Genomic DNA, 11,860 nt, shown 5'->3' with positions numbered 1-11,860 from the left:
GTCTGTTATCTTACCTGAATTCAAAAAATTGGAAGGTGACGCATTGTTACCGGGAGGCTAATGTGATTGCTGATTTTTTGGCAAAATCATCAGCGAGATTTGAAGTGTCGTATCCAGTGGAAGTTTGGCCTCGGTTGGTTTCAATGGAATTGGATTTGGATGCTAACCAGCGTCCAAGATATCGCTTTATGAACTTATAGATTTTATTTCGACTAAGATTTAAGGGGGCCTTTTCCTGCTGATGGCAATGCCGAAGGTGGGGCTGGTCAAATTTTATCTTAGTCTATTTCTTGTATGATGGTGGTGACATCTTCTTTTTCTTTTATATTGGGATGTACATTCTTTATTTCTTCTTAATACAACGAATCTTTAGCGAAAAAAAAGAACTAAACTTAAGTAGAAATTCTTTCTTTGGCACTTTACCTTTTGAAGTGGGTCAAGTGATAAATCTTGGAATCCTAGATGTTTCTGAGAACATATTGTCCGGAGAAATCCCTAGCACCATTGGTACATGTACAAGCCTAGAGCACCTTTTTATGGATGGTAACTTATTTCAAGAGTCTATACCATCTTCTATGAGTTCTCTAAGAGGTCTTCAAGATTTAGATCTTTCACACAACAACTTCTCTGGTTTTATTCCAATATATTTGGAAACATTTAGGTCCTTACAAAACTTAAATTTATCATTTAATCATTTGGAGGGTGAGGTACCAACAGATGGAGTCTTTAGAAATTTAAGTGCAATTTCAGTCATTGGAAACAATAAGCTTTGTGGAGGTATACCAGAACTTCATTTGCCAACATGCAAAACTCAAAAATCAAAAGAAGATGGGAGGCCTCATGTTTTCAAGATAATAGTCATCCTATGTGGTTGTGGTGGCTCTCTATGTTTGATTTTTGGGACACTTTTTTTCATTATCTACTGGAGAAGAAAGGAAAAGAAAGAATCCACTTTATTTTTGATAGAAAGTCGTCATCTTAAGATCTCTTATGCCCAACTCCTTAAAGCTACTGATGGATTTTCTTTTGAAAATTTGGTTGGTGTGGGGGGTTTCGGTTCTGTGTACAAAGGAGTTCTCAATAACAGTGATACTACTGTTGCAGTAAAGGTCGTCAACATTAAACAAAGAGGTGCGTCCAAGAGTTTCATGGCTGAATGTGAATCCCTTAGAAACATCCGGCACCGTAATCTTGTAAGAATCTTAACATCTTGCTCAAGTATAGATTTTGAAGGCAATGATTTTAAAGCTTTAGTATATGAGTTCATGCCTGGTGGGAATTTGGAGAGATGGTTACATCCACATGCAAATGGCATACAAGATGAGCAAAGGCATTTAAACCTTGTTCAAAGATTGAATATTGCCATTGATGTGGCAACTGCATTGGATTATCTTCACCACCGTTGTCATACACAAATTATTCACTGTGATCTAAAGCCAAGCAATATTCTTCTCGATGATGATTTGATTGCACATTTGGGTGATTTAGGGATATCAAAAATTCTTTCAAAAGCCACAAGAAGATCTCAAAATCACACTAGCTCAATTGGAATAAAGGGATCTATTGGATACATTGCACCAGGTAATGTGCTTTTTTTCTTCCTTATAAACTTGTGACTGATCTTACCTTCATAAGATGAATCTAATATTTGTTTTATTTACGCCATTGCAAAATTTTTTAAGGCATAACTACTATTTTTTTATACATTATGTGACATCTTTTGCCCCTTCCTAATGAAAGTAATTTTAATTTCTCAAATAATTAAGGTGTGTATGGTTAGATGTTATTTTGAGTGCTTTTATTTTTACGCCAAAGTTTTGATTGTATCTTTCCTTACTGTAATCAAATTATAATACTGTGATGCCATAGGCTAGAAACTGTGGTTTTCTGAAGAATTATAAATTCAGTCTGTAGGGGTCTGTAGTTTTCCCTGTACATATATTAATGCAGACACATGCCACATTAGAGTCATGAAATCAAATACTTGGTTATCATGCCATCAGATGATCTATTGTATTTAGATTCACAACTACAGATATTAGAGGAGCCTATGTTTCTTCTATGAACAAAATAAGAATGTTTTTTTTTTTTTTGTTTGGGGGGTGGGGTGATAAACCTATAAGTACAAATTTGAAGACTCCCTAACCTCTCTTGAGATGTATGTTATGTTATTTTATTCATCCAGTTGTTAGACCGTAGACTTTGCTCCTATTCTCACTGGTTATAAAATTATAACCTAAGATGCATAAATTACAGAGTATGGCGCGGGTGTGGATGATTCAACGCATGGTGATGTCTATAGTTATGAAATTCTCTTGTTAGAGATGTTCGTAGGCAAGCGACCTACTCATGAAATGTTCAAAGATTACTTTAATCTTCATTGTTGGGTTGAGATGGCTATGCATGATGGAGTTATGGCTGTTGTCGACCCATCACTTGTCTCCATGGAAAAATATGAAAAAGAGGCAGCATCAATCAATATTAACATCTTGCTCAAGTATCGATTTCAAAGGCAATGATTTCAAGGCTTTAGTATATGAGTTCATGGTTGGGGGGAATTTGGAGAGGTGGTCACATCCACATGTAAAGGGCATAGAAGATGAACAAAGGCATTTAAACCTTGTTCAAAGATTGAATATTTCCATTGATGTGGCAACAACATTGGATTATCTTCACCACCATTTTCATACACAAATTATTCACTGTGATCTAAAGCCAAGCAATATTCTTCTCGATGGTGATTTGACTACCCATTTAGGTGATTTTGGGATATCGAGAATTCGTTCAAAAGCCACAAGTAGATCTCAAAATCACACTAGCTCAATTGGAATAAAGGGATCTATTGGATACATTGCACCAGGTAATATACTTTTTTTCTTGATCTAGTATGGTTTTTTCTTCTTCTTTAGAAGTTGTGACTAAGCTTATGTTAGTGCGATGATTCTAATATTTGTTGCAAAACTTTAAGGCATAACTACTGTTTTCATATACATTATGTGACATGTTTAGCCCTCTCCTAAAGAAAAGAAAGTTTAATTTCTCAAATAATTGAAAATCAATATTATAAAAATATTATAAAGGTGTGTATGCTTAGATGATATATTGAGTGTTTTTATCTTTACACCAAAGTTTTGATTGCATCTCTCCTTACCGTAATCAAATTATACCATGAATGCCATAAGCTAGAAACTGTGGTTTTCAAAAGAATTATATTCAGCCTATAGGGGTCTGTAGTTTTCCTTGTACATAGATTAATGTGGACAGATGCCACATTAAAGTCATGAAATCAAATACTTGGATATCATGCCATCAAATGAGCTGTTGTATTTAGATTCACAACTACAAATGTTAGGGGAGCCTATGTTTTTCTTGAGATGCATGTTATGTTATTTTGTATGCTTCTGGTTGAGAGCATAGACTTTGCTTCTATTCTCACTAGTTATAAAAGTAATAACCTAAGATGCATAAATTACAGAGTACGGCGTAGGTGCTGATGTTTCAACGCATGGTGATGTTTCAGAAGAATAGGAATTCCTCGGGTAACAAGAACTCGTAGAGAGATTATTGAAGTTCGATGGTGTCTCCCATTTTCAGGATGGATTAAGCTAAACACTGATGGTTGCTCCTTGGGTAATCCAGGGAAGGCCGGAGCAGGCGGTATTTTCAGAAACGAGAAGGGGGACAGCCTTTTGAACTACAGAGAACATGTCGGTATCAGAACAAATTTTGAAGCGGAACTTTTGGCAGTGATCGCTGGTCTTGAATAGGCAAAGATAAATGGTTTTCAGCATCTTTGGATTGAATGCGATTCTACGGCAGTGGTAATCCTTCTTTCTAAAGTTTTAGTTCCATGGCTTGCTCTACAACGATGGAGGAGTCTGTTATCTTACCTGAATTCAATAAATTGGAAGGTGACGCATTGTTACCGGGAGGCAAATGTGATTGCTGATTTTTTGGCAAAATCATCAGCGAGATTTGAAGTGTCGTATCCAGTGGAAGCTTGGCCTCGGTTGGTTTCAATGGAATTGGATTTGGATGCTAACCAGCGTCCAAGATATCGCTTTATGAACTTATAGATTTTTATTTCGACTAAGATTTAAGGGGGCTTTTTCCTGCTGATGGCAATGCCGAAGGTGGGGCTGGTCAAATTTTATCTTAGTCTATTTCTTGTATGGTGGTGGTGATATCTTTTTTTTCTTTTATATTGGGATGTACATTCTTTATTTCTTCTTAATACAACGAATCTTTAGCAAAAAAAATATAGTTATGGAATTATCTTGTTAGAGATGTTCACAGGCAAGTGACCTACTCATGAAATGTTCAAAGATAACTTTGATCTTCATTGTTGGGCTGAAATGACTATGCATGATGGAGTGATGGCTGTTGTTGACCCGTCACTTGTCTCCGTGGAAGAATATGAAGAAGAGGTAACATCAATTGTAACCAATATCACTGAAATTCAAAGATGCATGAAGGATAGAGTGCAAGAGTGCCTTAATTCAGTCCTTAGAATTGGAGTTGCATGCTCAGCTGAATCACCATTGGATCAAATGGACATAAATGATGTGGTCTTTTTTTTTTGCTAAAGGATGATTTTATTGAAGGAAATAAAGGAAAAAATACATCCAAAGAAGAAAGAAAATCAAGCAGGCTCGCAACCACTACAGCCACTTGCAAACTCCACCTTCGGCATAGCCATCAGCAGAGTGTACAAGCAAGAGCCTAGCAGAAGCGAAAACTATGCCTACCCGAAGCATCATTTTCTAAATCATCTAATACATGACTGGGAAAAGTGGTGGAGTAGTCAGAGGCTCCCGATTTTGCTGCCTTCTTTGCCAAAAAATCTGCCACAGTGTTCGCCTCACGGAAGCAGTGGGTGATTTTCCATGTAATGGACTGAAGGAATGGGAGAGCAAACCGCCATTTTTGTAAAACAAACCAAGGGATATGCATCTTCTGCGTTGCAGCCACTACAGCTGCGGAGTCAGACTCGATCCACAAGCCCCTTGCGTTCATATTCATAGCAACCAATATTGCTTCCATGACAGCACTAAATTCAGCTTCATATATTTTTTTAACACCCAAAAAAGTACTGAAAGCCTTACAAACCTGACCATTACTGTCACGAACAATTCCCCCTGCTCCTGCGCGACCCGGGTTTCCCAATGAACTGCCATCAACATTAATTTTGATCCACTGATCCGGTGGCTTACACCAATGAACTTCCAGCGGCGGCACAATCTTTGGGTTATCAATCTTCAGCCCCAGTTTTCTGCAACACATAATATCAACAATCGATTTCACTTCACCCTTAGAAGACCCTGCATATAGAGCAAGATCCTGGCAGATGTATTGAAATGAGTAGATCCCATTCCTCTTTTTTCCTTCATACCGTCTGATATTTCTTTCCCTCCAGATTTGAGAAGCAATGATGGTAAACCCTATCATCCAAGAGTTTTTTAAATTGATCGATCTTGATTTCCTCTTCCACCACTGAAATAAGCTATCAATTGACTCATGTTCAGACCATCGAATTGCGAAACAAGAGGTGAATTTCTCCCAAATATCTCTGGAGAAAGGACAGTGAAGGAAAATATGCTCCATACTTTCTTCGTACTGCTCACAGAGGCTACATCGAGAGACTAGGAAAATTCCTTTTTTCCTTATAAGCTCGTCCGTTGGGAGTCTCTCATGAGCTAGTCGCCATCCAAAAGTAGCAATTCTTGGAGGGAGGTTATTGTGCCAAACCAAAGAGTTCCAATGCACTGCCGGAGCAACTCTTCTAATATCCTCCCACGCTGACGATGTAGTAAAAGAACCAAGAGGAGATAGCTGCCATATACATAAGTCCTCAATTTGGGCACTGGGAATCTTCACCTCTTTAATTGCAAGGAAAATTTGTCTGAGAGAGTGAGAGCAGACCTCTGGAAGTGACCATTCGCCATTCCTGATGAAATCACAAACCTTAGCATTGCAAGGGAGGGGAGGGAGGTCAGGAGTCTGAATCTCCTCAAGAATAGACCTAGGGCCCCACCATTTGTCTTTCCAGAAATTTGCTAGATCGCCTCTCCCAATAATCCAACGTTCGTTTGCCTCCACAGTCTTCCACACCTTTCTGATGCCCAGAGCAATAGACGACGGCCGACAACCTCTATTAAATGACCCATCTTTTTTCACAAATCTGGCTCTAAGAAAGGAATTGGCAGCAGATTTCTCATGCTTTATTCTCCATACCAATTTACACAGCATTGCCATGTTCGTGTCTCTGAGTCTTCTGATACCTAAACCCCCTTCTTCCTTCGGTTTGCAAACAGACTCCCACTTCACTGTAATTGGTTTTGAGGTATCCACTTCCCCTGCCCAGATGAAGTTCTTCATCCATCTTTCCATGGTTACAAGGAGAGCAGAGGGCCACCAATAGATCGCAAAATTATGATTGGGAATACCGGATATGACTGATCTAACCAACTCCACCCTGCCCGCCATCGACAAAAGTTTACCTTTCCATCCAGCAAGGCGCCCCTTTACTTTATCCAACACAGGCAGCAATGCCTCCTTTGTGATTCTTCCCTTGAATATCTCAACACCAAGGTATCGAGTTGGAAAGCTGCAAATGGGGATGCCCAAAGTCTCAGCGATGGCTTGCTTACGAGTTGGAGAAATTTTCCCTAGAAAGAGCTTGCTTTTCTCGAAGCTGATGTGTTGACCAGAGAACTCCTGATATTTCATAAGAAAATTTTTAAGGTTAGCCACATACCTGGATGAAGCATTCGAGAAGATAAAGATATCATCGGCGAATAAGATGTGTCCAGGGGTTACAACGCCTTTAGGGCCACAAATGGGCATAATATCTTTTTGGTGGGTCAATCTCGTCAGGCCTCGAGAGAGAACCTCTTCCGCCATGATAAAAAGCAAGGGGGATATAGGGTCTCCCTGTCTCAATCCTCGCTCCACGCCAAAGAAGCCCTGCGGGCCTCCATTGACAAGAACAGAAATCTTAGTTGAAGCCAATAATTGATGCAGCCATGTGATCCAATTTTCTGAGAATCCAAATTTTTCCATCACCTTAAAGAGGAAAGACCAAGAAATCGTATCGTATGCCTTTCTGATGTCTATTTTTAGACCAAGGCCACCCCCTCTCGTGGCAGAGTACATCAAGTTCGCCAACTCGGATGCCACACTAATGTTGTCATGGATCAGCTTCCCTTTTTGAAAAGCTCCCTGTTCTTCCGAAATGAGCCTGGGGATAAATCTCTCTAAGCGCATAGCCAACACCTTAGATCATACACAATGGTCGATACTTGTCCAGAGTCTCAGCTCCGTCCACTTTAGGGATCAGAATTAGGAAAGTATTGTTAACACCTTTAGGCATACGACTAGTCCTGAAGAAGGCTTTCACCGCATTACAAACATCACCTTCCACAATGCTCCAACACTTCCTGAAAAATTTTCCAGAGAAGCCGTCTGGGCCAGGCGAGCTTTCAGGATCAAGCGCCCAGACCGCCTTCATGATCTCTGCATTACCAGGAAGAGAGTCTAGATGAAATATGTCTACTTGTTGGAGAACCCTCGGAATGCTGTCCAAAAGATCAAGATGATCGACTGTTGGAGCATTTTTGTGAAATCCCTCATAGAATTCCACAATATACTCACCCAAATTAGTTTGCCCTTCCACAATTGACCCATCCTGTTTTTTGAGGGATCGGATAGTATTTCTATTTCTTCGCATTTTAGCAGATAGATGGAAAAACTTAGAATTTCTGTCCCCATAAGTCAACCACCTGAGTCTCGCCTTTTCTGCCCAAAGCTTTTCATGGTTCTCTTGCGCCTTGAGAAGAGCCGTTTTAGCATCAGCCTCCATTCGGAACAGTTGATCCGACAACCCATTACTGTCAATCTCCTCCTGCATGTGGTCAAAGAGCTACATTTGATGAGGGATATTTATCTTAAAGTTGGCACTCATCAAAGAAGATGAAATATAATAAGGCATATGAATAATGGTAAGTCATCACTTCCTTATAAAACTGATTTTTTTTTTTTTCTTTTTCTTTTGTTTGAGTTAATATGCTTTTAATCTTAGTAATTTTGACAACAGTAACATGGTTTTTAGGAACCCTATGCAAAGATATACATAATTAAATAATAATAATAATAATAATAATAATAATAATAATAATAATAATAATAATAATAATAATTATTATTATTATTATTATTATTATTATTATTATTATTATTATTAAATTATTAAATAAAATGTATGTATAGAATGTATGGGTGTGTTAATGGATTGAATTTGGTTTATTTAAGAATGACCATGTGAAGATTCAGCAGTCTAGGATTTGGGAAGCAGTAATGATCATGACCTGGCAAGGGTCCAAGTCAAACAAGAAATCCCAACAGGTTTTGAGTTGGAGAGGGAAAAAAATAAGGGATGCCCCACCAGCGGTGGTAGGATTGCTTTTGTCCAGCCCTGACAAGTGGTGACCGCTGGTCGTTGTGATATTTCCACTAACTATAGATGCCTCGTTTGACCAACAAGATGCCTCACTAGTTGTGTGCAATGGCAATCAATCATCCTTATTTGTTAGCTGTACCTATGTTTTAGTTATACTTGTTTTTTACTCGTGCTTGAAGGATTTAAGACTGAGTTTTAAAACATGCATGAATATTTTGTAGTGTTTGGAAGGTTTTCGGACTCAAAATGAGATTAATTTTACCGTATGATTTATGGAATATCATTTTCCTTTTATACATTGTTTTTATATGCCTTTGTTCTATTTTATTGGGCTTTGCAGCTCATTTTGTCATTTTTCCTCACAGATCATGATTAGTGAAGATTAGTGTTGCTCGTGGGAGCTATTGATGACCGGACATGTTATTTCAATGGGGTTTCATTTTATTAATTTTCAGTAGTATGTGATTTAAGGTTTGGACAAATGTAATACTTTAATTCGGTTGAAGCTTTTTAATTAGCACCAGATTGCCGTCAGTCAGTCAGACAACATCAAGATGTGAACTTTTATTTGATGGAATTTCTGTTATTGTTTAATGAGGTAATTTTATATATTTGTGGAGATTGTAGAATAATATTGATTATTAATTTGAAAAAAAAAATTTGGGTTTTATGGAGTGCGTTAGGAAGATTAGAGTGAAATTGGGTCATGAGTCAAGACAACATTAGTGAAAAGCCAACGAACTGGTCCTGAAAACCCTAGAATTGGTCACTTAGAAAAATCCAAGATCGAAATTGGTCACAATCGATTCCAATCCGAATAAACTGATTGGACCGGACTGACTCCAATTAAAAAAAAAAAGTGCTGTACAGATACATAAAAATACAGATCCAAAGATGTTTCTTAGAAACAAGGTTCCTCATGTCAAAGAGGGATAATGCGGGAGCAAATGAAGTGATCCTGAGGATGACATTGAGCCCAAGATAAATTCCATTTCAAGTAAATATATATCTCCATTGAAAAGTATATTTTCATTTTTTCTTTTAATTCTTTTTCTATTATTCAATTTCACTTCAGCAATGAAATTTTTATTTTAATTCACCTCTTACCAACCAATAGGATGTAAGAGTAAAATGGTCTACACCAAAAAAGAAGAGCAATTTGGTCAATGGATACTCCAAAACTTGATAAAAACACTTTTGGGCCTCATGTTCCAGCTCAGAAGAAACAAATTGAAATATGGGTCAGAAACTAGGCATTGAATATTCAGTGGAAGAAATTAAAGGGAGCTTCTTCCCTAATTGGAGAAAAAAGAAATAATGGGTTAGGGGATCATTGAATCAAAAGAAAGTTCCCTTTAATTTCCCAAACCCAATTAAGATGAGCAAGTGGTCCCCTTAGACAAAAAGTGGTCCTACCTACGAAACAGCATATATGGCAAGTTGTTAATGCCCCTAAATAATTCAGCAATGGACGTTCTCTAGAGTGAAAGTAACAGGATGATTTGAGTGGCCTATCTTTTTCTGTCTATCAATTTTATTGATGTTCTTTGTAAGATTCAAAGAAGTTTACAATCAAATGAAACTCTACACTGTCAACTATTGATGTCATTGTGCAAGTCTCGAGTGAATCGGCCTTCAATTCCAAAAAATTACCTTTTCCATTGGGAAAAAAAAAATGAAGAACACTATCCTCTAAAGCAAGTGTGTACTAACCAACGTGACCAATAGGAGAATATATGCAAACATCTTCAGTGTGATCTTTTTACACCCACGATGTCTAAATGTAGAGACACGTTAAAAAAATGAATAAAATAAAATCTTATTGATGGGCTATTTCACAATTCAACCTCTACATTATAAGACTAATGAAAGTGGGCCACCAAGTAGCAGGATTGACTATTGCTGTCAGGTACATTGAATTTTATGTCACAGTTGCCCTGTAAAATGTAATCCCATTTCATACGGTGATGACTCTTTTCTTGAGGACTTTGATGATTTTCGTAAGAAGCTGGATCATAGGCTCAAATTTATTTATTTATTTTTTTTTTTTTTTAATTCAAATAAAAACAAGAAAGAAAGACTAATTACTGGTCATACACGCCATATAGACTTATAGATTGATTTTTTTTTTTTCCATAGCCTCTTTGGCTATAGACTTAAGCACTCCTAAACATCTATTGTTAGGCTGCATTTGGTAGTCATTCGAAAAATGTTTCTGGTGTTTTTTCATTTTATGGAAATAAGAAAATGGAATCTTCTGTTTGATGTCTGTGGTTCGTTTTTTTCCTTTTTTGAAAGAATTGGGTAAAAAAGAAGGCTAGAAACAAGAAATGTTGGTTTGAGTTTCATTTCAAAATGGAATTTTGACACAAAAACACGGAAATCTTTTAAGGGATTTCCCTTAAAAGAAGGCCAGAAACAAGAAATGTTGGTTTGAGTTTCATTTCAAAATGGAATTTTGATACAAAAACATGGAAATCTTTTTCTGTCTATCAATTTTATTGACGTTTTTTGTAAGATTCAAAGAAGTTTACAATCAAATGAAACTCTACACTATCAACTATTAATGTCATTGTGCAAGTCTCGAGTGAATCGGCCTTCAATTCCAAAAAATTACCTTTTCCATTAAGGAAAAAAAAAAAATGAAGAAGGCTATCCTCTAAAGCAAGTGTGTACTAACAGGCGTGACCAATAGGAGAATATATGCAAACATCTTCAGTGTGATGTTTTTACACCCATGATGTCTAAATGTAGAGACACGTTATAGGATAACGTTAAAAAAAAATAAAATAAAATCTTATTGATGGGCTATTTCACAATTCAACCCCTACATTATAAGACTAATGAAAGTGGGCCACCAAGTAGCAGGATTGACTGTTGCTGTCAAGGTACAAGACAAAAAAGTACATTGAATTTTATGTCGCAGTTGCCTGTAAAATGTAATCCCATTTCATACGGTGATGACTCTTTTCTTGAGGACTTTGATGATTTTCGAAAGAAGCTGGATCATAGGCTCAAATTTATTTATTTATTTTTTTAATTCAAATAAAAACAAGAAAGAAAGACTAATTACTGGTCATACACGCCATATAGACTTATAGATTGATTTTTTTTTTTTTTTTTTCCATAGCCACTTTGGCTATAGACTTAAGCACTCCTAAACATCTATTGTTAGACTCCATTTGGTAGTCATTCGAAAAATGTTTCTGGTGTTTTTTCATTTTATGGAAACAAGAAAATGGAATCTTCTGTTTGATGTCTGTGGTTTGTTTTTTCCTTTTTTGAAAGAACTGGGTCAAAAAGAAGGCCAGAAACAAGAAATGTTGGTTTGAGTTTCATTTCAAAATGGAATTTTGACACAAAAACACGGAAATCTTTTTCTGTCTATCAATTTTATTGACG

The 11,860-nt window shown here is 37.0% G+C and overlaps 2 protein-coding genes across 2 annotated transcripts; one reads left to right on the top strand and one right to left on the bottom strand.

Moving 5' to 3' along the window:
• The first annotated feature begins 536 nt into the window (after nt 1-536).
• Nucleotides 537-2,519, top strand: LOC122094732 (probable LRR receptor-like serine/threonine-protein kinase At3g47570). Its single transcript, XM_042665339.1, has 2 exons — nt 537-1,581; nt 2,257-2,519. The coding sequence occupies exons 1-2, from the start codon at nt 537-539 to the stop codon at nt 2,517-2,519; spliced, it is 1,308 nt and encodes a 435-aa protein (XP_042521273.1).
• Nucleotides 2,520-4,722: 2,203 nt separating this feature from the next.
• On the bottom strand, nt 4,723-7,266 carry LOC122094711. The gene is made up of 2 exons (XM_042665320.1): nt 5,214-7,266; nt 4,723-5,060 (listed from the first exon to the last, which is right to left on the bottom strand). The coding sequence occupies exons 1-2, from the start codon at nt 7,264-7,266 to the stop codon at nt 4,723-4,725; spliced, it is 2,391 nt and encodes a 796-aa protein (XP_042521254.1).
• Nucleotides 7,267-11,860: the final 4,594 nt, after the last annotated feature.

The sequence above is a fragment of the Macadamia integrifolia genome, chromosome 2 (genome assembly GCF_013358625.1).
Source record: "Macadamia integrifolia cultivar HAES 741 chromosome 2, SCU_Mint_v3, whole genome shotgun sequence".
NCBI lineage: Eukaryota > Viridiplantae > Streptophyta > Magnoliopsida > Proteales > Proteaceae > Macadamia > Macadamia integrifolia.
Note: the sequence above shows the minus strand (reverse complement) of the source record. Positions and strands in the feature narration are given on the sequence as shown.

Coding starts and splice junctions, on each gene's coding strand:
- LOC122094732 (XM_042665339.1), top strand. CDS start 537: ATGGATGGTAACTTATTTCAAGAGTCTATACCATCTTCTATGAGTTCT. Junction 1,582..2,256: donor TATTGGATACATTGCACCAG/GTAATGTGCTTT, acceptor CATAAATTACAG/AGTATGGCGCGGGTGTGGAT.
- LOC122094711 (XM_042665320.1), bottom strand. CDS start 7,266: ATGCGCTTAGAGAGATTTATCCCCAGGCTCATTTCGGAAGAACAGGGA. Junction 5,061..5,213: donor GCCGCTGGAAGTTCATTGGT/GTAAGCCACCGG, acceptor AAATATATGAAG/CTGAATTTAGTGCTGTCATG.